This window comes from Saccopteryx leptura, chromosome 3 (assembly GCF_036850995.1).
Source record: "Saccopteryx leptura isolate mSacLep1 chromosome 3, mSacLep1_pri_phased_curated, whole genome shotgun sequence".
NCBI lineage: Eukaryota > Metazoa > Chordata > Mammalia > Chiroptera > Emballonuridae > Saccopteryx > Saccopteryx leptura.
The window spans coordinates 142,483,409-142,508,611 of NC_089505.1; the positions used below are offsets into that span (position 1 = coordinate 142,483,409).

Consider the following 25,203-nt stretch of genomic DNA (forward strand, 5'->3'; position numbering starts at 1 on the left):
CTCAGAATTCCCGAATGGCAGGCTGCCTTTGTGGTCTTCTGTTCTTTTCTGGTTTAGAATCTAATGCAGGGACTCTGTCTAGATTGTTTGCCATGAGGCAATTATCAGTTGTTAATTACCTTTTGATATTGTCAAAGTTTTTATTATCATTCCCTCTTGGCTGTGACAAATACAAGGTGCCCAAAATGGAAAATAAAAGGACTTATTTTAAAAATAAATTTTTATTTTTAGGTTTGTTTTAATTCAATTGAATTTTCTCCTTGATATAGATTTATGTTTTTAGATGGCACATAGTTCTCTAGTTCCCCAAAATGGGTAGCTCTGGATCTTAGAAAACAGGTTTCTTAATTTTTTAATATAAATGTCCAAGTTACTCAAATCTCCCTTATATTACGTTTTTAAAGCTCACATTTCATCCTTGGACTTAAAAAGCGGCTCCTAAGCCTTCTTTGTATAATCTTAGCAATGGTTATAAAGGGAATGGCAATCTTGGTGAAATGGCATTGGTAGAATGTTATTTTAATCAGATCTGCCTCTCTCTCTGCTCAGAATGGGATCCTACAGCAGGAGACGAGGTGGGCATACCAAATTACAGGACTTGCTTATGGAGAAAAAATGGAAAGAAGGCAAGGAGTAATTGGCAAGTGTAGAAAGTATAATAGAAGTTTTAGAAATTCTGTTAAATTTGGACTATTTGATAAGTGTAAAACAGTAATTGTTTACTAATTTATTTTATGCATTTTTAAAATAAGTATATACATAACTTTTTTTGTGTGGAATTATGTTCATGTTCCATGTCCAGAGATAAAAAAAAAATGGACTAATGTTTATCTACATTCACATATCCCATGTTAGTGTGGGGCATTTATTCCTTTTCTGTGAGATTTCTAGTTCTATTTAGCAATTACTCCTAGAGAAATAGTGATTAAATTAAAAATCCATAGGGGAGGGGTGGGGGTGATGTAAAAGGCAAATACCAAAATTTTAATAGTAGTTGAGCTTAGTTGAGTTCTGTATGATTTTACATTATAATTTCCACTTTTCTGTAATAATACATTTTCTTTGAAAAGTAAATGAATATCTATAATTTTAAAAACGAATTTGCATTTGATTTAAATAAAGAAATCAAGGCCCTGGTCAGTTGGCTCAGCAGTAGAGCATTGCCTGGTATGTGGAAGTCCTAAGTTCAATTACTGGTCAGGGCACACAGGAGAAGCACCCACCTGCTTCTCCACCCTTCCCCTTCTCCTTCCTCTCTGTCTCTCTCTTCCCCTCCCACAGCCAAGTCTCCATTGGAGCAAAGTTGGCCCAGGCTCTGAGGATGGCTCCATGGCCTCTGTCTCGGGTGCTAGAATGGCTCCAGCTACAAAGAAGCAATGCCCCAGATGGGGCAGAGCATCACCCCCTGGTGGGCATGCCTGATGGGTCCTGGTCAGATGCATGTGGAGTCTGTCTGACTGCCTCCCTGCTTCTAACTTGGGGAAAAAAAATAAAGAAATCAAATTGATACATCAAGTACCTGGGGTGGTCTGTTCCTTTAAGCTATTTTTACTCAAACACAATGCTGATCACTTAAAATACAATGATACAGTATATAATATTTTTGAGTATAAAATAGAACCTTGACTAAAGTATAGAATAACAATTTTTGTCAATCTCCACTTTTCAATATGTAGCACAGAAGACAATAAGTTAAAAACAAAAGTGCTTAGAATGTGTTATATATATCTGAATGTTAATGATTTAATGTTTTCTCTCTCTTCAGTCGAGTGGTTGTATAGTACTCAAATATATTTAAGCAGAAGAAACAATAGAGAATAAAACTCTCTAACATTACCCCATACTCCGATTTTAAGTAGAAATTATATTTGTATTTTATGTTCTGTTTCTCAAAAATTACAATCACTAATATATATAATTGTTTTGATGTTATATAAGCTTTCAATAATCTCTGATGTTATTTGATGGAGCACACTCAGTTGATTAGAAATAAGTCTCCTCATTGTAAAATCAGAAAGAGTAATAATTGCTTATATTAAATGAAAATGTTAAAGTTCACAAAACTTGAGAATCTTTGTGCAGATACTATATGCATATAATTACAATGATTCCTCTTAGATGATTGTCCCTGGTTTGAAAAAGAGAGTTTTGTTTGACATGTGCTAATTAAGCTTTTTTTGCATGATACTCCCTTGACTCAGCAAAGCTTCAATCAAGGGTAGAGGACTTTAGCTTTTAAATATTAAAAAAATATTGAATCAAGTAAGTACCTAAAATATACTTTTATAATAAGAATAAAATACAGTTAAATAAATTCACATTCATTTTCTATTTGATTTCTAACTATATAAAGGATTTTTTAGTTATGGTCTGTCTCACAGAGAGTTTGATTTTCTAAATATATACTTTATTTCAAAAGGAATTTCTTGCTCAACTCAGTGCTTTCTGTAAAACATTGCAAAATAGTGTGCATTTGCAAGTTAAAACCATATAATGTAGCAGGCTAAAACTGAACAGAATGTGATTGCAGACCTGACTATGCTTTTTCTTGGTTTTGTCATCAGAACCATATCTTGCTTGAATGCACTCAGGATTTTTTGAACAGTCCATGAAAAGTGACAGGGATGTTAATTTCCACTTCAGCCCTGGCAACTTCACTCAAGTCCTTGGCATTCAGAATCAGGAGGTAAGCAGGCTTTTGTCCTGCTCCAGGGCTCACCACCACACTCAGAATCACACCTGTTAATCAGAAGTAAATAAGGCAACGTTGAATTTTTAAAAAATGCCCAGGGACATAGATTAAAAGTCACTGAAATGATATAGAAAGTATTACATTGACAAAAAACCAAAACAAAACATATGACTTGATATGTTGCTTTGACTCTTCCACCACTTCACTGGGTGACCACTCTGAAAGGGTCTTTTAAACTCTTCTTGTTGTGTATACTATAAACTCTAGGAAGGGGGTGACCATATCGCTCTTGCCCTCTGTTTGAAGCCTGGTAGCTTATTATAATACTTAGAACATTGAAGGTGTTCATTAATTGAATGAATTGATTTGTGTTCTTATTTGTAACATAAGATACACCATCTGCTCTACCTACTTCAAAAAGAGGCTTGGGATAAATGAAAAATGGGTACTGTAAGACTTTGACAATAGTAACGTATGTTATTCCTATAATTTCCAAGACCTATCTGGAAGCTTACTTCCTTCAAACAAAATGAGAACAAACTTTTTGCAGTTTTAGTTGGATGAGGTGTATGTGTAAAATCAGTTGTGAAATGGCTCTACAATTCCTTATTTTATTCATTTCGCTGTGGTTTTCCATATTTTAAGTCCAGCTAACCAATAGTTAACTAAGACTGATGCTTTGTAATTAAGTTGCTGTTTTACAGGCTATATCTCTGCATCGCTTTCTAGCCCCAGCCTACTAAAAGAAATAAACAAAACTAGAGTCACAAAGCCACAGTCATTCTCTTTGATCTGTTAAAATATTCAATTTCCTTCCTTAGAACTGTATTCTTTTTTCATAAATGCATCTGGGTCAAGAAAGGCAAAGCCCTGAATTCACACTGCTCTTTCTCCCTCCTTTCCCCTGTCATCTAGAGCAGTCATTGGTGGTCCATCGTGACACCAGGTGGTGCTTTAGCATTTTATTTGCACTAATAATGAAGGAGACCTGGCTACAAAATGAAACTCATTTTCAAATAAGCTTACATTCAGTAGTACTAAGCATCATTTCTGAACATTAGAGAACAATTACTGTGACTCCCCTCTTAGCGAACTAATAACATGAACTCCAGTAAAAAAAAGAATGTTTGGTTACATCTAATGCTTTCATTACCATCATCTTCCTCCAAGGCATCCGGGTGAGAAACAAAGATGGGTTCTGAAGGATATGAATCAGGCTCTTGCCATACCCAAGTTTCTTTAGTTTTGACGTTCAGTTTACAGAGCTGTTTGTTAAGAAAGAAAAATCAATCAGTTGGTCAATATGCTTCACTTAACGAGCATATGACTTCAAGTACTGTTCTAATAGCAATGAGAGGGATTAATTACCCTGTCTGGAACAAAGTGGTTCAAGCCGAGTCCATATGCGTAAGTATAAGGTTTCCCACCGTACTTTTGGTAATTGATTTGAGGAAACTCAAATGCTACAAAATAGAGCACATGCTTAGGAAAACCCAGTGAAATCTCTTTGAGTGGAACATTTTGTTCCCCCTCACATGAGGTTTTCTCTGTATCATCTCACCTTGGCGAGGCCCTGAAAAGAGAACCTCAGGTTCCAGCCAGATGGTCTCATCACTGCACAGAATTGCTGTAGCAGTTGTGTTGGGGAGTGTGACTAAATTCTTGCCTGTATCAGCCTAAGAAAGGATAACAGAAACCTCAGTGAGCAGGAAAGAAAAATCAAGTAGCTATAGATGCACAGTCTTGCCAAGTTTTGTCTCCTGAGTTTTTTGTTTTGTTTTACAGGGACAGAAAGAGAGAAAGTCAGAGAGAAGGGTAGATAGGGACAGACAGACAGAAACGGAGGGAGATGAGAAGCATCAATCATCAGTTTTTCTTTGCGACACCTTGTTGTTCATTGATTGCTTTCTCATATGTGCCTTGACTGCAGGCCTTCAGCAGATCGAGTAACCCCTCACTCAAGCCAGTGACCTTGAGTCCAAACTGGTGAGCTTTGCTCAAACCAGATGAACCTGCGCTCAAGCTGGTGACCTCGGGGTCTCAAACCTGGGTCCTCTGCATCCCAGTTCGACACTCTATACACTGCACCACCTGAGTGGTGTCAGGCTGTCTCCTGAGTTTTTTATTTCTTACATTAAAATGTAGGGAGGAGCAGTACAGAAAACTCTAGAAGGGGCAGGTCAGGAACATGGCTGTCAAAGCTGTATGGGTCTATGTCAGTGGGAAAGTCATATAACTTCTTAGGTCTTCCATTTTCAACTGTAAAAGGAGACTGTTCTCAAAGAAAAAGGCCTCTGGAAAAATAAGAAAGTATATTTCTGCAGAACAACAAAGGTTTCAACCCCCCAGGGATCCATTTATAATGTTCATCTCCTTTATAGATAGGGAATATTTTGATTTTGCTTGAAAAATATTTTACAGTCTTTTGTTAAAAAGAATAAAATAGAAAAACTACTGGACCAGATGTTTTCTGTGATCTCTTGTTACCACCTCCCACCAATACAAGTGATTTTTCAGATTACTTATGGAAGACATTGATACCATCAGCCCTTTCCGAGAACATACGCATTCAATGATACCTGTATCAAGCATTTGAGTACATGTATTGTGCTAGGCTCTATTCAAGACATTTGGGATATTTCAGAGAGTGAAGTCCCTGTCCTCATGAAGCTTACATTCCAGTTTCAGAACATACACAATAAATATAATTAATAGAAAAAGTGTATCATATATCATAAATAAGGGGAGAAAAAAATAGAGAAGAGTATGGAGGATCAGAAGTGTGATGGGTAGGTGAGTTGTAATTTTAATAGGTGGTCAGGGTGGGTCTCATTGAAAAGGTGACATTTGAGACAAAGTTTGTAAGAGATGAGGAAGTTAGCAGTGTTCTGGCTGTTCTGTTAGACTTGGGAGAAGAGGGGATACAGGAATGGACTCAGAGAAACCAGCATGTTGTACAGTAGTCAGGTCAAAAGAAAACAATGGTTAGAACTAGGCTGGTAACACTAGAATCAGTGAGAAGTGAAGGGGAGAATCTAGGGGTGATTTTGATATATAAGCCATGGCATGAAATTAATAGAGGAGTCAAGTATGACCCCAAGGCGTTTGGCCTAAACAATTAAATGTTGTCACAAAAAGATGAAGGCTATTGAAGGTGGGGTGAGTTGAAGGTGGGATGAGTTTTTTGGTGGGGAAAAGGAGAAATTTAGGTTTTTGTCTTATTAAGTTTGTGATGTCTGTTGGATATCCAAATGGAAACATGGAGTTGACAGTAACATATGTGAACCTTGTGTTGAAAGGAAAGTTGAAAACGTAAATGTGAGCTGTTTTAAACCATGAGTCTTTACAAAGGGAGTGAATATACAGATAAAAAATAGAGCAAAAGGCTGAGTTTTGGTGCTCTCCCACATTAAGAGGTCTACAAGAAGAGAAATAAGGAAGTAGCTGCTGGGGGCAAGAGGAGTCAAGAGAAAGACTTTGTAAGAGGATAGAACAATAGTATGATATGAGTGATCCAATGTAAAGGGGAGGAGAGTGGTAGTATAAGAAAGAGGGAGGACTGCTAGAGTGAAGTCCTGGAGTGGGTGAGGGAGGGTAGGAACAACTAGTTCTGGATAAGATGATGGATAATTCAGTGTGAGTACAGATGCTGGTGGGTGGGTAGATGTGGTAGCAGAAGTCTACGTTCTTTTCCAATTTCTTTCATTTGTTTCAGTAGAATAAGAAGCAGAGCCATCAGCTGAGTTTGAATGTGGAGGTGGGAGGTGTTAAAAGTTTGAAGAGAGGAGGGTGTGAAATATTTAACTAGGCAAATGGGAGAGTAAATGAGGTTGGGAAATGTAGAGGCAGGATTTGTGGTCATGTATTTTTAAAATGGACCAATTAACATGACTGTGTGTTTTCAACACTTAATTTGAGCTTCGGAGGTATAAGCATGGAGTGGGTAGAGAATATAATTTAATTAGGCTTGTGGTTTTGAAAAATGAGTTTGATAAAATAAGACAGAGGCACAGGAAATAAAGATCTATATACAAGGGGTTGAATTATTGATCATGGAAATTTAATTAAGTAAGGAGGGAAGGATAAGTCTTCAAGAGAGTGTGGGATTATAATAATTTAGGAGATTGAAGGTTCTTGGTGAAGAGGTGGTAGTAAGATGTTTCATGCATGAATTTAAGATTATTGATGGAGTACATAGAAGTCTTAGGCAATGCCAATGTCAAAGCCATGACTATAGGGAATGAATGGCTGAGACAGAATGGAAGATAGGATCAATGGAAGAGGTCAAGGAACTGAAACACCAGGTTGTTAGAAGAATCAACTCTGATGCATATCTGGAAGTCACAGAAAGTCAGGAGTGGACTGGGAAGTGTGACATTGAGCCAGAAGGGAGAGAGACTGGTGGTTAGTAGATGACAACAATAATAAGTGTATATATGTATACATGTACATACGCCTTGGCTACATAATGAATTAGAATGAAATTTAAAATTGGGGGATTTTAAGGATGAATGAAAGGAAAAATGGTCTGAAAACAGCAAAGTAGAACAAAGAGGAAACCTACCCCAATTCCAGACCTAGGGACACAGAGAGAGTCAGAGAGAGGGATAGACAGGAACAGACAGACAGGAACAGAGAGAGATGAGAAGCATCAATCATCAGTTTTTCATTGCGACACCTTAGTTGTTCATTGATTGCTTTCTCATTTGCGCCTTGACTGTGGGCCTTCAGCAGACCAAGTAAACCCTTGCTCGAGCCAGCGACCTTGGGTCCAAGCTGGTGAGCTTTTTGCTCAAGCCAGATGAGCCCGCACTCAAGCTGGCGACCTCGGGGTCTCGAACCTGGGTCCTCTGCATCCCAGTCTGACGCTCTATCCACTGCGCCACCACCTGGTCAGGCTATATTAGGTTTTTAATGTAAGAAATCTATAACATTATCTTTGCTTTCCTCAAAAAGCTAGCTCTTCCTTTGATTCTTATCCTACCTTAAAACAAAACAAAATAAAAAAGGAGATGCATTCATTTTTTGATCTAGCAATCTCATTTCTCAGAATCTATCCTGTTTATATATCTGTACACGTATGAAATCACACCCACAGATATTCCTAATGGCATTATCTGTCTAGCCAAAGACTGCAAACAACTTTGTTGCTAAACAGTGAGGGATGCTCACAACAATACAACTACAGTTGGAAAGGGCAAGATCTTCATGTATAGTGGTAAATAAAAAGTAAGAAACAGAGCAGTGGGTATAAAAATATAAAAAGTTGCTTTTTGTGGAAGAGAATGGGAATAATTCTGTGTGTGTGTTCTGTGTGTGTATACACACACACATTTGTTTTTTTTTATTTGCATAAGCAAACAGAGTAAAAGGAACATTAAAAGTTACTTATAGACATGAAGAGGAATGGAATGAAATGGGTGCAGACAGAGATTGGAATGCGACTTCTCAGTTTATAGCTTTTTATATCATTTTGATTGACCATTTTAATGCACCATTCAAAATTAATAAAGATATATTTTAAAGCTATCACCATTATCTTAATCGGTAAATTGGAAGCGTTAGTCATCTTAGACTCTTCCCTCTCATTTTGTCCTTCCCTCAATCTGTTTGTTGTCTCTCCTTCCCCTAATTTATTGTTTCCCTTGCTGCCAAACTTTTAAAAAGGTGGTCTACAGTGACTGCTCCCCCTTTCTCACCAATTGCTCTTCTTTAGTGCCATGAAAACTGATTTCTGCCTCTCTCATTCTATTCCCGTGGAGATCAGATCGCCAAATCTGGTGTTTTCTTCTGAGTCTTTATCCTTTTCACCTTGTCTATAGCAGTGGGTACCCAGGAAACCCTCACTTGCACTATCCTAGGTGGCATCACCCTCTCTTAGATGTAACTATGGCTCTTTGGTGATTTTCCTTCTTTCTTCTTCTGGCTTCTCCTTTTCTCCCACTTTCTGTACCTGGGTGTTTCCAAACTTCTGTGTTTGGCCATATTTTCTTTTGTGTCAGTGTTTTATAGCTATCAATTTTCTCATTTTTTAAATTAAAAAATTGTATGTTTAGAAAACTTTCTCTAAAGTTTTTTCCTGTTAGCAGTCTCACCTATCTCATATTTGATAATTTCAATATCAACAACTATCAGTTCTTTTCTTCCAATTTGAACTTGTCTCACAAGCACCTACATTTACATATAAAAGCCTTTATGAAGATGTTGCTGATGTTGATTTTATTGTTACTGCTGATGATAATAAATATTTAATTAACACTTAACATTCTGCCAAGACTATATTCACTAATTGACATATATTACCATATTTATTGATCACAACAACCCTATAGGGCTGATATAGATAAAGAAAATTAAATTTAAAAAGATTTAAAGTTCTGCCCCAAAGTGCACAGTAAGTAGTGGACATGGCCAAGCCAGGGTCTGTTTGACTTAAGCACTTTTTCTCATTATCTCACCTTCCTCATATTTCTACAATTTATATTCATCTCCCTACCTGCTCTGCCTGTTACATTCCCTATTTCCAAAGGTGTCACTGTTCTAGAAAGGTAGACTTAAAGGATCTCTATGGTCTTTTGCATGTCTAAGATTTAATTTATTCTGCAATTCAATCAAATGCCAGATTGTTTTCATTTTACCTTTAAGGGCTCTCATTTTTGCTTGTGTTTCTCTGTGCCTATCATTTCATTTTTCTTTCACCTGAGTAACTTTGTCTCCTAACCCAGGTCTCTAGTCTTCTGAACTTCCACTATTACTTACATACAACACAGCTTTATTTTAGGAAATCAAAATATTAAAGCTGCAAATGACCTTAGTTATTATTTCTAACAATTTAGTAAGGTTTCAGAATAGGCAACTGAACTTTAGAATGATCAAGTGACTTGCTCAGGGAAGGCAGTAGTAGAGACAGTCATGAAAGTTAGTACATTGATACCCAGTCTACCAGTTCTGAATGTGATTTTCTTCTGTTTAAAAACTTTCACTGTCTCCCTATCACCTGCCAAACAAACTGCTTGTCCTTAAAGGCTTTGAAGATTATCAACCTACTTTTGTAGCCTTTATGCCCCATTTATTCCACTACTTTTGCTAACCAGTTAGATCATAATTAGTTCCCTCAGCTTTTCCTACTTCTGTCTTTCCTCAACCTATTCCTCCTGTCCTCAGTTGGTCTGCTTCAATCTCATCTCTTCTGCCAAAATACTGCCAATGACTATGATGCATGAATCTCTCCAAACAACTAAATAACCAAAGCAATTACCCCTCCCTCACCATAACACAGACATGCGTTATGATTACTGAATCATTTTTGTTTCCCTACTAAACAATGTAATGAGTTCCAGGAGAATAAGAAGCATATCCTATTGATGTTCCAACTGAAGCAGTGGGCACAATACAGTGTTATAGTGGTAACTTAATAACTATTGGAAGAAAGAGAAGGTGGTGTCCAGGGTGACACTTTTCATCATCACTGAAGTTCACCGTTCTATAATTAGGTGGGTTTTCTTCAGGCAATGATGATTCTTAGAAAAATCCTTTTTCTTCACTTTGTAATGTGGAGAGAGTTATATGTGGAAGACGAGATAAGGGGAAGTAAGAGTGCCTATTAAAGTATTTAGACCGATCTCTCACCATGATTCTCTTCTGAGCTCCAGATTTGTATATACCAGCTGCCTAGTGAACATTTATGCTGGGATGGCCACTGGGTACCTTAAACTTAACATGTATAAAATAACTCTTACTCTTTTTCCTTTAAATCAGCTCCTTCTACTCCAGTGTTTCCAATTCAGCTAATTATACCACCGTTCACTCAACTGCTCAAGGCAGAAATCTGGAAGTTGTCTTCAGCCCCTTCCTCTTTCGCTAACCTCTCACATGCAATGAGTCACCAACTTCTGATGACTTTACTTCCAAAATATTTCTGAACATTGTACCTTCCTCTATCTCTCCATTACCATTTTCTTTCATTTAGACATTTACTCTCTTTTATTTGCCCTGTTGCATTAGTCTTATAATAGAGCTTTTAGCATGTAGACTTTCCACCTTCCAAATCTTCCTCCACAGTACTACTAGAGTGACCTTTCTAAAATATAGATTTGAATATGTCGTACCCCCCACACTGCAAATACTTCAGTGACTCCCTATTATTTATGTAATACCCAAAGGCTGTAACGCTCCATATAATATCACTCCAACCTACTTTCTAGTCTCTTTGCTTAATGCCCATCTCCCCTATGCTCTGAATGAACCTAGCAACTCCTTTACCTTTCTATATGAAGTTTTGTTTTTTTAACTCTTTCCTGCCTCTGTAGAAGCTCCTTCACCTAACTGTAATGTTCCTCACCAATATCCTACCTCTTTAGCATTCTTTGTAGAGCTTATAAACTTGCTCAAGAGGATTTGGGTTTTGTTCTAAATTAGGTTTATTTCCCACTACATCTGATCTAAATAAGCCTTGATACAATGTTTTATAAATTCCTTATAGTTGCCTCAACTACTTTTGTATATAGACCTCATATATACATAAATGAGAATGTATATTTATGTATTGGTTGTGGAAATTATATTTTTTCTTAACTTTGGCATTACTATTACACTGAAGATTCTCTATGTTATTCTAATAGTCCAAAAAGATAATCTCTGATGAAATAAAAGAAAATTTAGAGATAAAGAAATGACAGTTGAAGGCTACTAATGATTTTTATCTTCTCATAAAGTTTTCAGAAGATTTGTAGAAAACCAAAATAATGGGCTGATTTCCCTACAAGAACCCTTTTTGATGCTTCATCTCTCTAGAATTTCAAAGCATTGAAATTAGATTATGTATATTATCGACAAAGAATCCTGGGAATCAGCAGTCTGTACTATTTACTGAGCAAGTGTATTCTAAAAGGATTTTGTAAATGAAAGAGCTACAGACTTCAGTCATAAACCTGATTCTCACTCTGGCCCTGCTTGCAGCTGGCTTCGGCTAAGTCCTATCACTTTTCTGAGCTTCGGTTTGCTAATTTGTAAAATGGAGTTGAATTAGTTTATTTTTAAAGTTCTTTCCAGCTCTGAAATTGTAGGACTGTAGGTATGAACATAAAACAGGAGAACAAATTCCAGGAGAGAGGAAACATTTCAGTTATATCTGAAGTCTATGTAGAGGATGTTTACCTTATCAATATTTAAAGGAAGTACGTATCTCCTAACTTCAGGCTGGGGAGCCTTTCTGGCGTTTTTCTTCACCTCTTCCCAGTTCTCACGTAAATTGGCTAAATATAAGTAATTATAAACAAATTCAAATCTGCAAAGATAAGAAGTCAAACATGAACACACACAATTACAAATGATTTTTGAGAGATGATTCAGCATACTTAAAAGCACAAATGCCTGCTTGTTCTTTATTCCCCACCCCAGAAACTGCTACTGACCCAGATATATTAAAGCCATTTTCCTCCTGCCCATGCTGGGTCAAAAAAAAGAAACCTGCCTCATGGATATATTTAAATAACAGCAGCCTTGGATACATTCTGTTCTGCTCCTCAATTACCACTCTGTCTGTGTCTTTGGGTGCTACTGTCTTTAGTGATCTGGCAAATCTGAAGAAAGTGAACCTCTTTTTCCTAAACCCAGAGTGGATGGAGTTCAAGGCCCCCCCAGGGAATCTTGTCAAGCTTAAAGTAACAGAATCTTATGTTTTCAGGTCCAGTTCATAGACCTGATCTGTTTTTAGACATCCTGCTCAGTTTTTAATTATTAACCATGGCTTTGATGTTCTGTTTGTGGGTGTTTGCGATTACCTAACCTCTCTACAGCTCTTTCAGTGATATCTTGCAACTTAAACATACTTCCTGCATTTTAGAATATAATTCAGGTTAAATATTGAAAGCAGCATCTCTCAAAAAGGAACATAATTTCTAGTAGCAATGAAAGATGTAACAATTATCCACTGTCCTTTCTTACCCTTTCCAACAACAGAGATCCACAATCAGAAATTCATTGTCTTCATAGGTATTGATGTGATGAAATAGGTTAAAAGAAGAGGTCCTGTATTTGTTATTGAGATACTTTCTTCTTTTTTTGTCAGCAATATGGAGCCACACCTTGAAAATGAGAAAAATATTTTGATGCATTGAAAAAAAAAAGAGTGTGCATTATGAAACACACCTTTTTCAGGATCACAAACCTGACAAATGAATGTATCACTTACCCCCATAGTTTCATTGGACTCAAAACAATCCATGTAATTGGCTCCCCAAAGACTCCATGAGGAAAGGAACTTGAACAGGTTAATTTTGACTGGTGTCTCCACAAAAACAATGTAGTTGGGAGTCAAACCAAAACTGTTCAGAAACACAAATGGACTTGTGAATGAGACAGGCATATTCTCAAACCACAGAGAAATATATACTCATGAAATATACTTGCTTACACGAATCAACAGTGCCTACATGAAATTAATTATGTTTAAATTTAGGTTTCTGCAAGAGAAGTTGATCAGGATTAGTATCAAAGGTAGGCAAAGCATATCTTTAGAATTATTTTTTCCTGAAGATTCATAGCAGGCTTTCAAAGTTACCTATGGACATAAGATGGCTTGAATCGGTCACTGCATGGGAACTGCACAACGACCTCTGACTTGCTTATTGGATCTTCCTTGTCTGAAATAAAATGATTTTAAAAGCCTTTGGAACAGGCTCTTATTTTATTATTTTTTTTATACACAAACACTTAGAACAGCTTATGCAAGCAAAGAAGTACATTTTCAGATCTTCATTTTTCAGAGCTTATGTTCATTTTCTTAGTCATGTGAAGCTGCAATCCCAGGAAAATCCAAATAGCAGCAGATTTAGGAAGGTGCACTCCAATAGCATTGTGGCAGGCAGAGTCAGTGGAGTAACGTCTCACTGCTGGAGGTGGGTTCTAAGTCAAGCAAAACTTCAGTATGCTCACAATGCCTTTTACAATGCCTACAGAGGATAGTATATTTGGGTTTATGTCACTAGCCCCGCACAGTAATTCTTATGCACATTAAAGTTCATTTACTACTCAGTAGTCTTCAAAACCTTATTGTGTATTAAAATCAAACAAAGAACTTATTTTTCTTTTTAAATTGATTTTTAGAGGAGAAAGAGAGAGAAAGAGAGGGAGATAGTGAAAGAGGTGCGAGAAGCAGGAAGCATCAACTCGTATTAGTTGCTTCCTGTATGTGCCTTGACCTGGTAAGCTCAGGGTCTTGAACCAGCGACCTCAGTGTGCCAGGTCAACGCTTTATCCATTGCTCCACCACAGGTCAGGTAAAGAGCTTCTTAAAATACTAATTGAGGGCTCACTCCCAGGATTACTTATTCAGTTCCCCGATGATGCTGCTGGTAGGACTATACTTTGAGAAATATATTAAGTAATACTAAACAAAAATCCATATATATTTAGATAATTCTGTCATCAAGATGGTTATCAAATGTTTGGCAATGAATGGAAGATGAATGGAGACTTCTAAAGAGTACTCCATCCTGTTTTAATACTCTTTAGTTACAGTATTAATTTGAGGTAATAGATTTGTTTTCAGTTCTGTGAATGAAACATAAACAAAATAACAGTACGTCTCATATGTGTGTGTATGCTATTGTGCATATGCATATGTTTGAATAAAAATTTAATTTTGCCTGACCCATGAATAAGTGCTCAATAAATGCTTGCTACATTTGATTCTATTTCTTATATGACCAAGTTCACATATAAGACGTGTGGACACTACGTCTTTGAAACTTTGTGAAATAGAAATTGGCCACATGCTATTTTCAAACTGTTATTTCCTGCTATTGTGCCTTTGGCCATTAATAATGTAAGATTGAGGGCAATTGTCCTGAAATCTGAGGGTAATTTAACTGTGCGTATAGAATTATCTGATAACGTAGTCTGGCATCTTGTATTTCCTATAACTATCATATAATATAATTACTAGTTTTAGGAAGAGTCAAATTGGTAAACTGACCTGCTTGTAGTGGAGGGATCTTTACAATATTGTAAGCAATTGAAAAATTTTTTCCAAAGCAATTTCCAATGTTGTAAACAGTTCCATCATTTTCAATGTGAGGGTGAGCCGTGGCTCCATTGACTGAGACATAGTTGCAAAGATCAACCTGTGAAGGGGAGCAAATATCATCCATGTTAAGAGAAAGATTATGTTGCACCATTGGTCCCTAGTTTTGACCTTACCATTACTGCTTGCATCCTCACCTAAATGCCTTTTCTCTTTCTATCTCTCTGGGTCCTACCCTCTTGGAGAGCTCTCAGTGGAGAGCTCTCCTCTGACCGCCATACTGACCCCATGTGCCTCTGAAATCTTAGAATTCTTCTTGACTGTGCTCTTTCATTGATGTGTATCATACACTGTTCTAGTTAGATCATTTCCTTTTGCACATGCAGGTTGTCCTCCAACAACGGTAAATTTGAATCCTGGAACTTCTTATATTCTTCTTCATTGTATTAGCTAAATTGTATGAAATAGCTGATATTTAAATTTTTTCATTTTATAAAAATAGTAATTTTGTATGGCATAACCTAAATATCAAATCCAGGGTCTTGCACAGACTATGAAATTAAAATTTAAAGGAACCCCAAGATTCATCTATTATAGAAAGTTTTAATAGATTTCAGGGGAACCATGAACTTCCTGGTTTTTGAATTTAGTAAAAATTTGAATTTAGTACAAATAAATGTTTTTGAAGAGAGAATTTAGTGCTTTAATTCAATTTGGAATCTCATAAAAAATTCAAAACCAAAAATCTAACACAAAACTGTTGGTGTACAGAAGGAGAGCATGAGGTCCCAGAGAGGTCAAGTGACTTGTTCAAGGAGACAGATCCACATGTTGGCAAAGTCAGCACTAGAATTTCTACCAGGGACCTGTTTGGTAAAGATTTATTGAATAAATAATTGATGGAGTGTATATTTGTCTAACCAATTTTTTTTCGATTTGATTAGGAGAATACCTATTAAAGCATAGGGAATTTTTAGCATCTTTACTAATGATATCTGAGATATTCATTCATTCATTCATCATGTACTCTTTGAACTTATATTCCAAGTACTGTGCTAGGGTTTAGAAAAACAAGAATGGTCCATGCTTTTGAGAACTTCATTTTAGACTTCTGCTGTTCAATATTGTAGTCACACATAGCAATTTAAATACAAATTAATTATAAGTAGATAAAACTTCAAATTCAGTTCCCCAGTCATATTAGCTACATTTCAAATGCACAATTGCACTTGGAAAATGCAGACAGAGAACACTGCCATCATTATAGGAAGTTCTATTTGTAAGCAATGTGGTAGACCAATAAGCTGGTCTTGTAGTTCTGGGAGTGTAAAACGGTATCTGTAGAGAAAGGTCATCTAACCTAGACTGTGAGAGTAGGCAGGGCTTCTCAGAGATGATGACTCCAACTAATGCTTGAAAGATGAATAAAAGTTATTCAGGTGGAGAAGGTGACAGTGTGTTCCAGAGAGAGGGAGCCCTAATGTACAGGCCCAGAGTTGTGCAAGAGCATGTGTTGTTTGGGGACTATCTTGGTGACCATGAAGGGCATGCAAGGAGAAGTGGAAATAAGAATGGACCAGCCACAAAGGCTCTTGTTTGTACTTTATCTTGGAAGCTATGTGTGTCTTAGAGGGAGTAATGCACTCATACTTGCGTTTTGGAAATATTGCTTCTACTGATATAGGGAATTAGTATTTAAGAAATCAGTCAGGAAGCAAAGGTACCGATTAGGAGACTATTTCAGTAACAGTAAAGATAAAAATCTCTACTTTTAAAAATTATAATTTTACGTAAAGTCAGAATACAACACTGTTTTCACAATGGAGCCTGACCACTAATAAAGTTTATTCTGGAATCATATCATGAATTTATATTTCCAATTAAATTACCATGGCAGTTGTAATGCAAACTCACTATCAGAGTCCCTTTCAGTTCTTCTTTAAATGATCTGCACACATACTCATATGTGGTTACAAATATACATAATAAAAGAAGAAAGAAAGAAAAAAAGAAATGAAGAAAGACATATTGAGAGTATGTTAAGCCTTAGTAATCTGTTGAGAGTTGTAAATCAGCTGTGACATTAAGACCCAGCATTGAAACAATTTTTTCTTTCTATTCTTACTATGTTAAATTTCTGGTCTTGAATTCCATGTAACTGGTCTCCTGTTCCCTTAGATCTTTGCCCTCCCATATGTAGTAGTTTACATGTGGCAGGTTAAATATCCTAAAGCATAGCTCTGCTTATGTCATTTTACTGAGCAAAACACTTTTGGCAGCTTCCCATTGGCTAAAAAAAACATTTAAAATTTTTGTCCATTATTCAAACTTTTAATTTCATGTACCCTATGTCCTACTATTTCCCTTGACATTGCATGCTCTAGATCAGTGATTTTCAATCTTTTTAATCTCATGGAACACATAAAACTAATTACTAAAATTCTGTGGCACACCAACAAATATACTTTTTGCTGATCTGATAAAAAATTTAGATATAATTTTGATTCATTCACACCAGGCGACTCTTGTTGTGTTGGCTGTTTTTTTATTTAACAATCTAAAGCAGTGGTTCTCAACATTTCTAATGCCGTGACCCTGCAATACAGTTCCTCATGTTGCGGTGACCCCAAACCAAAAAATAATTTTGGTGACTACTTCATAACTGTAATATATGCATTATGTATTTTCCGATGGCTTTGGGCGACCCCTGTGTTTTGGTGACCCCTGTGTTTTGGTCGTTCGACCCCCGCCGGGGTCGCAACCCACAGGTTGAGAACCGCTGATCTAAAGGGAAAGAGGTCAGTGCTTCCTAACTAAACAGTCACGTACAACATGGTTTTCAGCACACTGGTTGAAAATTGCTGGTCTAGATCACTAGTTCTCAAATGGGAGTGGTATTGCAGCTTAGGGGGGGAATTAGAAATATTGGGGGAACATTTTAGGTTTACACATTGATTGAGGACATGACTGGTATTTAATGGATGGGACCAGGGCTGCCAAACCAGTGTAATATGTGGGACAGTGATCAATTATCTCTTGCCCAATGCTACTAGCTTCTCTACTGAGAAATACTGCCGATCTAGCCAAAGAAAGTATTCTTTAGTTTCCATGAACATATCTCCTATTTTCTTTTCTCTATATCTTAATGTCACTCCCTTTACCTGAAATACCCTTTCTTCAAAGTTATTGAAGTTGTTCCTCTCCTTTAACTTCTAACTCAAATAAAAGCCTTTTTAATCTTCCTTGATCTGTGCCACTTTGCATCCCCCAACTGCAACCAAAACTAATCTCTTCTCTGGGCTTTCATGGAGGGTTTCCTCTCTTCTAAAGGACTCTTCACATTATGTGTCCCATTAGAGTTAAGTTGTATATTTGTTTGATTTCTCCATTGAGTTGTTAAGCTTTCTGAAGACAGGAACAACACCTTCAAAGTTACATCTTAATGAATATTGGTTGAAAATGTTAATCTATTTTACTGAATTTGGATTGAGATTAAGTTCTCAGCAAAATTTGTTACTTTCTAATAATGCTAATATTTTTCTCTATGCTATCTCATTTAAAATATAGCTCTATTTCTAATAAGAAGTATCTATAAGGGACAAATTGGTGCAGCCTATTCATGCCTTGAATCATGAACAGCAGTGTTTTCAATGTTAATAGCTTTAAATTTTTTGGAACATCTGACATGTGCCAGGACCATGCTAGCCTATAAAATCCAAGGGCAGAGACTGTGTTGTCTTATACATTGATGTATCTCTAGCACCCAGCATAATTTCTGGTACATGGCAGAACTCAAAAAAGTATTCGTGTCGCTAATGAATGAATATGTTAGGCCCTTTTTAAGGGTTTCCTTCCATCCATATCATAAGTGTTTAAAATTTCATAGATGAAGAAACAAAGTTTGCCCTATGGCATATAGCTAGTAGTTGAGGACAAAGCTAAAATTTCAAAATCTGGCTCTCATGTTCTTTCAACCAAATTGCACAGCTGATTTAAAAGTTGGAATCCTAAATTCTTGAGCAATGTCATCTGCATATGTATCCTACCTGCTTAATTGTCTCCAAGGTCTCAGGATTAATCTTTGTAATGAAGTTGGTCTCTGTGCAGGCATAATAATCTTCCCCCACTGGGTAGATATTAACAAGGGCATTGTCAGTAATCTCTACTCCCCGAAAGTAAGAAAAAAACCTACAGAAGGAAACAGTTTTTTAGTCCAATAATGGTCAAACCATGAGAGAAAAAATGCTATTGTGAAATGTCTTTTAAAACATGCAGTTGGGTTTCAGTAACCTGGAAAATATATTCTTGCAGGGGTCTGGGAAAGCACAGGTGCCAAATTCTGTAATGACAATCCTTTTCTCAGTCATTGCCCGGACGTAAGCATCAGTGCGGATGAACCTGAAGGACATTAAGACATGGGAAAGAATGATAGACAAGAGCAATCAGTGCAGTTCATGTGGAGCTTAGAATGGCCTGGGTGTCCTTACTGAGTCAGAATCATAAATCAACAACATAAAGAATGAAGAGTATTGTCAAGTCACTTTCTCCTGGTGACTGATGGAGAAAGAAACAATGGGCTATGAGCTTAAATTTATGTCTTATAAATCTCACAATGACAGATAAGGAACTTCAGACTCAGAGAAGTTAAGTGATTGGCATTTGTGGCCAAGCTGGGTTACAACTCAAGTTGGCCAGAGATGGGAATTATGCATTTCCCATATTGCACCGTGCAGGTCCCATGGTAGCTGACATATGTCCTATGACTTTCTGTAGCCCATAACCCATCAGCCTACCTAGTGGGAAATATAGGACATGATATGCTAAATTCTATTCCTTTCCATCTCTCTCATATTCCTCTTGTGTTGTTCTTCAATTTTAAATATTATTTTGCTAATTTAAAGGTAAGTATTTTTTAATATAGTCTCTTGAACAGGCAGACCTCCTGAACCATACCCCAGACTAGATGGTATATGTTGCCTGGGATTTCTCATGTACAGAGCCAATTAAAGTCTAATCTTACCCTTCCTCTAGTCTAATCTATATAATAAGTGTTTAAAATTTCATAGATGAAGAAACAAAATCATAAAGAGGAAAAAAAATACCCAGTCTTCAGAAGGCATATGAAAGCCTTGTCTGACCTTCAAAACATACTTCTATTAGCTAAATTTTTTCTTGGTCTCATCAGCTTCTCTTTTATTACAGTCCAAGTTATCCTGACTACTTTAAGTCTCCATTTTCTCTTTCATTTGATATCTCTTTAGAGTGCCTAACGTCTGTGGTGATCAAGAAAGCCATTAATGGGGTCTGACCTGTGGTGGCACAGTGGATAAAGTGTCAACCTAGAATGCTGAGGTCGTGGGTTCAAAACCCTGGGCTTGCCTGGTTAAGGCATGTATGGGAGTTGATGCTTTCTTCTCCTTCTCCCCTTCTCTCTCTCTCTCTTTCTCTCCACTCTCTAAATAGAATAATAATAATAATAAGTCTCTAATGGGGCAGAATATTAAAGCATAAGACAAACTATTTATTGTGGTAGTTATAGGTGCTTTCTGAGTGATGGCTTAGGACTTCAAGCCTGTTAGCAGCAATCTCTTATTTTTATAAAACTTCTCATTCTTGTATCATTAGCACATATTTGGTCTTTACCTCCTTGGTGGCACCCCATCTCCTTCCTTGTGACCTTTTTAATTATAAAAATTGGGAAGAAGTCAAGAGAGCCAATGGTCTAATAATAACAATAACTATAATAATATTATTATTACTGAATACAGTTGCTTAGGTACTGTGCTCTTATCTACTCCTTTAATGAACCCTAAAGTAGATTCTATTACTTCCCATGTCAGAGACAACAAAAACAAGAACTAGATATTAACATCTTGCCATAGGTATCTGGTAGATATAGAATTTGAAGCCAGGTATGTTAGACCCCAAAGGCCTAGTTCTTAGTTTCTCCTTTATTGTATAACACAATTCCCAGATGTCCATGCCGATACAATGGCCCAAGTGGCTTCTGAGAGAAAGTGAGTTTATAAGTCCCCTCTTGGGTTCTGGAGGTTGAAAAGCCCATGGGAAGAGGAGCTGATCTAAGCCCCACCCTTAGTAGGGGGAGTGGAGTCTAGTGTTCTTTTACCTTCTATGGTATGTGACATGTCCTTCTTTAAAGTCGAACTTGTGCAGGAGGGCTTGCCCATCAAACAGGTGATAAAATGGCTCAGATCCAACTTCAAAGAGTCCTGGTCCACATCGAAGGAGACTGCCCGTGAGCCAGAGGGGGATCCTGCCTGTGATGAATAAGAGATACAGAACGTTGCTTCTCTTTCCTGCCCTTGACTGGGTTGTCCCTGGTGAGGCACAGGGACTACATTAGGAGCCTGAATGGCAGCCTTTTCTTTCAAAGCAGGCAGTGACTTTCCTTCATGGCTCTTATGCTGGGCAGCACTTAGGAAATGCCTGCTGATCATCTCTCTCTCTCTCTCTCTCTCTCTCTCTCTCTCTCTCTCTCCCTCCCTCTCTCTCTTTAAGTGAAAGGCAGGGAGATAGCAAGACAGATTCCTGCATGCACTCTGACCGGGATCCACCTGGCAACTCCCTTCTGGGGCCAACGCTCAAATCAACCAAGCTATCTTCAGTGCCTGAGGCTGATGCTTGGACCAACCAAGCCACGTGATAGGGGAAGAAAGAAAGAAGGGAGAGAGGGAGGGGAAACAATGTGACAATGTCTCATAGCAGGAATATGGGGTTGGAAGGAGACAGGGAAAAACATCTTGAGGAGAATGGGATTCTCTACTTAACAGATTTCCCCAGATACCAATAGATTTGCCTTTTTCTAACCTCTCACTTTTAAGAAGAATTTCAAATTTCTTGATATAATTAAGTAGGGGTAAGAAGGATGGATTAAGAGTAGAGGTCAAGACACTAAAAATGATGGTCTATAGAAAAAAGATCAGTTAAATGCAACAAGAAGAATATTGGCCTTTTAAAATCTAGAGCTATGTTCCCTTGAGGGTATGTGTTGCTGCCCAGGTGAAAGTCAACCTGTTGTAACAGAAACTGCACACACAGGGCTGGCTGTTAGGGGCCTGGATTCCGCCTGAAGATTCACCATGTGCCATCTCTAGGCCTCAGTGTCCTCATCTGCAAAATGAGGGGTACACAGGAAAGACCTTGCGGTGTTTCAGTTTCAGCCATGACGTTTGTGCCCTTTTATCCTTTGAAAAGTGCAGGATTTGGCAGTGTTTGCTTAATCTTACCAATTATTTTTTCTTTCTTTAAACAAATGGATTATTTTCTATGGCTCAATTTCAGCAATCCACTTCATACAGATCTATATTTCTGATAAAATATTTAAGAAGGCACGACTTAACTGAAAGGCACAACATTCATTTACTTGCTAGAATGTAAATTGTTAACATCAGAATTTAGTTAAGAACACTTAGCTTATCCCTTCTATTTTACAGAATAGGAAACTGGGAGAAAAAAGACTTGCCCAGGCTTTGGACATGGCTCTAACACCATGTCCAAGCAAGTGTGCTATGTGGGTTATATGATGTCTTTGCATAATGATAACAATAGTACTACTACCTACTGATCACTCTGTTTTGGATACTGGGTGAATCTTTCTATATACATTATCTTGTTTCATCTTTACAACATCCCCATGAGGCAAAATTTGGGTTTTGGTAGGTGAAGAAATTGAGCCTCAGAAAGTTTAAGTAACTTGTAGGATTCATAGGCACTAAAATTATAAAGCTGTCATTATCACCAGCATTGGCCCGAATCCCGAACCAAGATTCTTCCAGTATAGTGGACATAAAACCTACCACCCCATAATATAATATTTCTACATGCTTGTCACTAGGCCCTTATCTATCCAGACACAGACATACAGATATTTATAGGGCCTTTCTTATGTGCCAGGCACTGAGCTAGGCACTGGCAGTTTAAAGATGACAAAGGTGTAGTCCTAGTCCTCAAGAAATTCCTGTTAGGTAGCATTTCCAATGTTAGAGAAATAAAGAAAAGGTAAATGAGAGGAAATGGGTTCTGGGTATAGAAATCTTGAACCTCCAGATTCCCTTTAATAACCAATAGGGACCCACTACAGAGAGGGGCCAGTGAAAGAGAGGAAGAAGACAGATCTCGAAGAAAAAGAGGATGGCTTCAAGATCAGTGAAACCAACCTGTAACGTGAGCTGTGAGCGGCGAGGAGAGTTCCTCCACAGTTTCGAACAGTTTCTTGTAACCACCAGCAGGATGCTCGACTCTGAAATGCAGAACAATGAGGAAGAAGCCCCTGTTAATACTCAAAGAAGTCCGTGAAGGCAGAGGCAGAGGCAAAGTTCCAGGACAAAAGGTGTTCTCCGGCTCAAAGCCAATTCAGGCTGTTAGTCCAGCTTCCGCTCAGGGAGCACGTGGCACTTGGGGGACAGAAACATAATCAGGTTTGCAAGAAGGGCCCAGGTCAGTGTTCCTTCTTTAACGTTAGGGAAAATGACCTCCATTTTAATGTCCTAGTGGACTTAGTCCTGCTCTCTGCAGTTTTCCATTTTTCTTAAGATAAATCAACTAAACCTGCTGTTAACATCTCTTGGGTCCTTCCCACAGAATTGCTATCTCGTCCACATGCTCACCTTACCATGTCTTGTGTCTCTTACCTCACAGTCTTATCTCTCCCTCCTGGGAGTTTACAGAAGACAGGATTTTGGGTTAGATCTTGTCCTTCATTCTTCACCCATGTTATACCAACATCACTTAGGTCTTTGCCAATCTCCAAGACCTACAGTACTCTTTAAATATAGTTTAATATTTTTTCTTATTTCCTGCTTCCTCACTTTGGCTCTATTTTAGAGTAGGGCTTTTAACCAGACTTCCTAATTATGATAGTTATCTTTTACTAAGCACTTACTATGTGCCATATACCTTAAAAACAACTTTGTATGTTATTAGGTCATTTAAATCTCACAACAACACAGCAGGGTAAGTACTATTGTTATACTCATTTTATATATGGAGAAAACTTAGGCTTTAACATGTTAAGTAATTTGCCCCAAATCACATAGCTGGGAAGTGTTTGAATGAGCAGTGGAGCCCAGACCTGCCTTGTTGAATTCCTCAGCTCACAGCTGCTCCCAAGGGCCATTCTAAGTCACACAGATCCCACTATAATTTAGACTTGCATTTTAGATATTTACTTCAATATATAAATAGGAAGAAACTCCCTCATTAAGACCCAAGACCTTCCCTAAACAGACCAGTGGTCCTCTTTGGGAGCTCTTGAAATAGCTCATTTACCATCAACCCACTACAACACTGGAAAGAAATCTCCCAGAGACACTTACTGGATGGACATCTTCTCTCAGCGGAGGATTGAGAGTTGTGGTACCAACCACGGAGTGAGGAAGCAAGTCCTGAGCCAAGGCCCTTTATATGCCTTCTAAATCCTCCTACAAGGAGTGATGGCTTTGAGAACCCTTTCCCACCCCCTTGGCTGAGGAAAGGGGAACAGAAGTGGCTTTCAGCACTCAGATCCTCCTAATGCTTCAGCACTCTTTGGACTTGCCATTCCCATAACTTTATTTATTTTTTATTTTTTTGGCTCTTTTCCAGTGACCTCAATCCTTCCCGAAGAGAACGAAAAATGGATTAGAAAGAAAGGCGCTGTATGGGAGTGGCTAGCAAGGGGCCTGAGCTGACCCAGGTCCCCCCAGGAACCTGGCACTGTGCTCTGGTGCCCAGCCCCTCTACCACCTCTTTGCTCTCACCTTCTCCCTCATTCACTTGTTCCTTCACTTATTTTAAAAAGATATAAGTTACCCATTGTCAATGGACCAGAGAAGGGCACAGTCCCTCTTTTCACAGATCTTGTAGCTCTGCAGGGGTAATAGAAAACTAATCAACACTCCAATAAAATTTTGTAAGTTCTATGATTGGAGAAATGGGAAGGGTTATGGAAGCACACTGTAGTCTAACCCTCTCTTGTCACCTTACTGACCCCATTCAGTGCCCCAGTTCTAACCGGGTTGAAGACTACAGCTATGTTTTCTAGGTTTGCTGAGGATAAAACCCTTTTCACATCCTTGCTGTCACTAATGCGCACCTGCTCTCCACCTCACCTTTCTGTCCATTTGTCTGTGTTCTGCGCTCAGAAAGTATATGGCACTGTTTCACTTATATTTCCATACTCTTTACTAGACCTAAATTGTTTGCCAGCACAGACATGGTCTTGCCCAAAGTAGTCCCAGAAACAAACAAAAAAGATATATACTATATCAGCTGACAACTTTAACACTTTTTTTTTTTAGAAACTCATTAAACATTTTAAAATTAATAAGTGGTTCTGGCTCCTCACTCTGGGGTTCTTCAACAGAACTGTATAATTCATCTGAGCACTCCTCAAGATAGAAGATGGAACTTATCTTCCCAGCCTGTCTTGCAGTGAGGGTGCAAACCTGTGATCTAAGCCCCACCAACCTGAGGCAGGTGCTGTGGT

General features: G+C 37.9%; 1 protein-coding gene across 2 annotated transcripts; it reads right to left on the reverse strand.

Annotated features, from left to right (window-relative positions):
• Positions 1-206: 206 nt before the first annotated feature.
• On the reverse strand, positions 207-24,126 carry RPE65 (retinoid isomerohydrolase RPE65). 2 transcript variants are annotated; one of them, XM_066376548.1, is made up of 14 exons: positions 24,053-24,126; positions 22,895-22,977; positions 20,845-20,995; positions 19,008-19,115; positions 18,764-18,905; positions 14,670-14,817; positions 13,254-13,335; positions 12,885-13,017; positions 12,638-12,777; positions 11,849-11,978; positions 4,254-4,368; positions 4,061-4,155; positions 3,846-3,957; positions 207-2,739 (listed from the first exon to the last, which is right to left on the reverse strand). In XM_066376548.1, the coding sequence occupies exons 1-14, from the start codon at positions 24,061-24,063 to the stop codon at positions 2,588-2,590; spliced, it is 1,602 nt and encodes a 533-aa protein (XP_066232645.1). In that variant the 5' UTR covers positions 24,064-24,126; the 3' UTR covers positions 207-2,587. The 2 variants fall into 2 exon arrangements, with proteins under 2 accessions (XP_066232645.1, XP_066232646.1); XM_066376549.1 differs by lacking the exons at positions 4,061-4,155; positions 4,254-4,368.
• Between the last annotated feature and the right edge of the window lie 1,077 nt (positions 24,127-25,203).

What these genes read in the sequence shown, in the direction of transcription:
- RPE65 (XM_066376548.1), bottom strand. An exon ending in AGTCCAATGAAACTATGGGG is followed by an intron (nt 12,778 to 12,884) that starts GTAAGTGATACA and finishes CTCATTTTCAAG; the next exon opens with GTGTGGCTCCATATTGCTGA. An exon ending in CTTTTCAGGGCCTCGCCAAG is followed by an intron (nt 4,156 to 4,253) that starts GTGAGATGATAC and finishes TCTATTTTGTAG; the next exon opens with CATTTGAGTTTCCTCAAATC.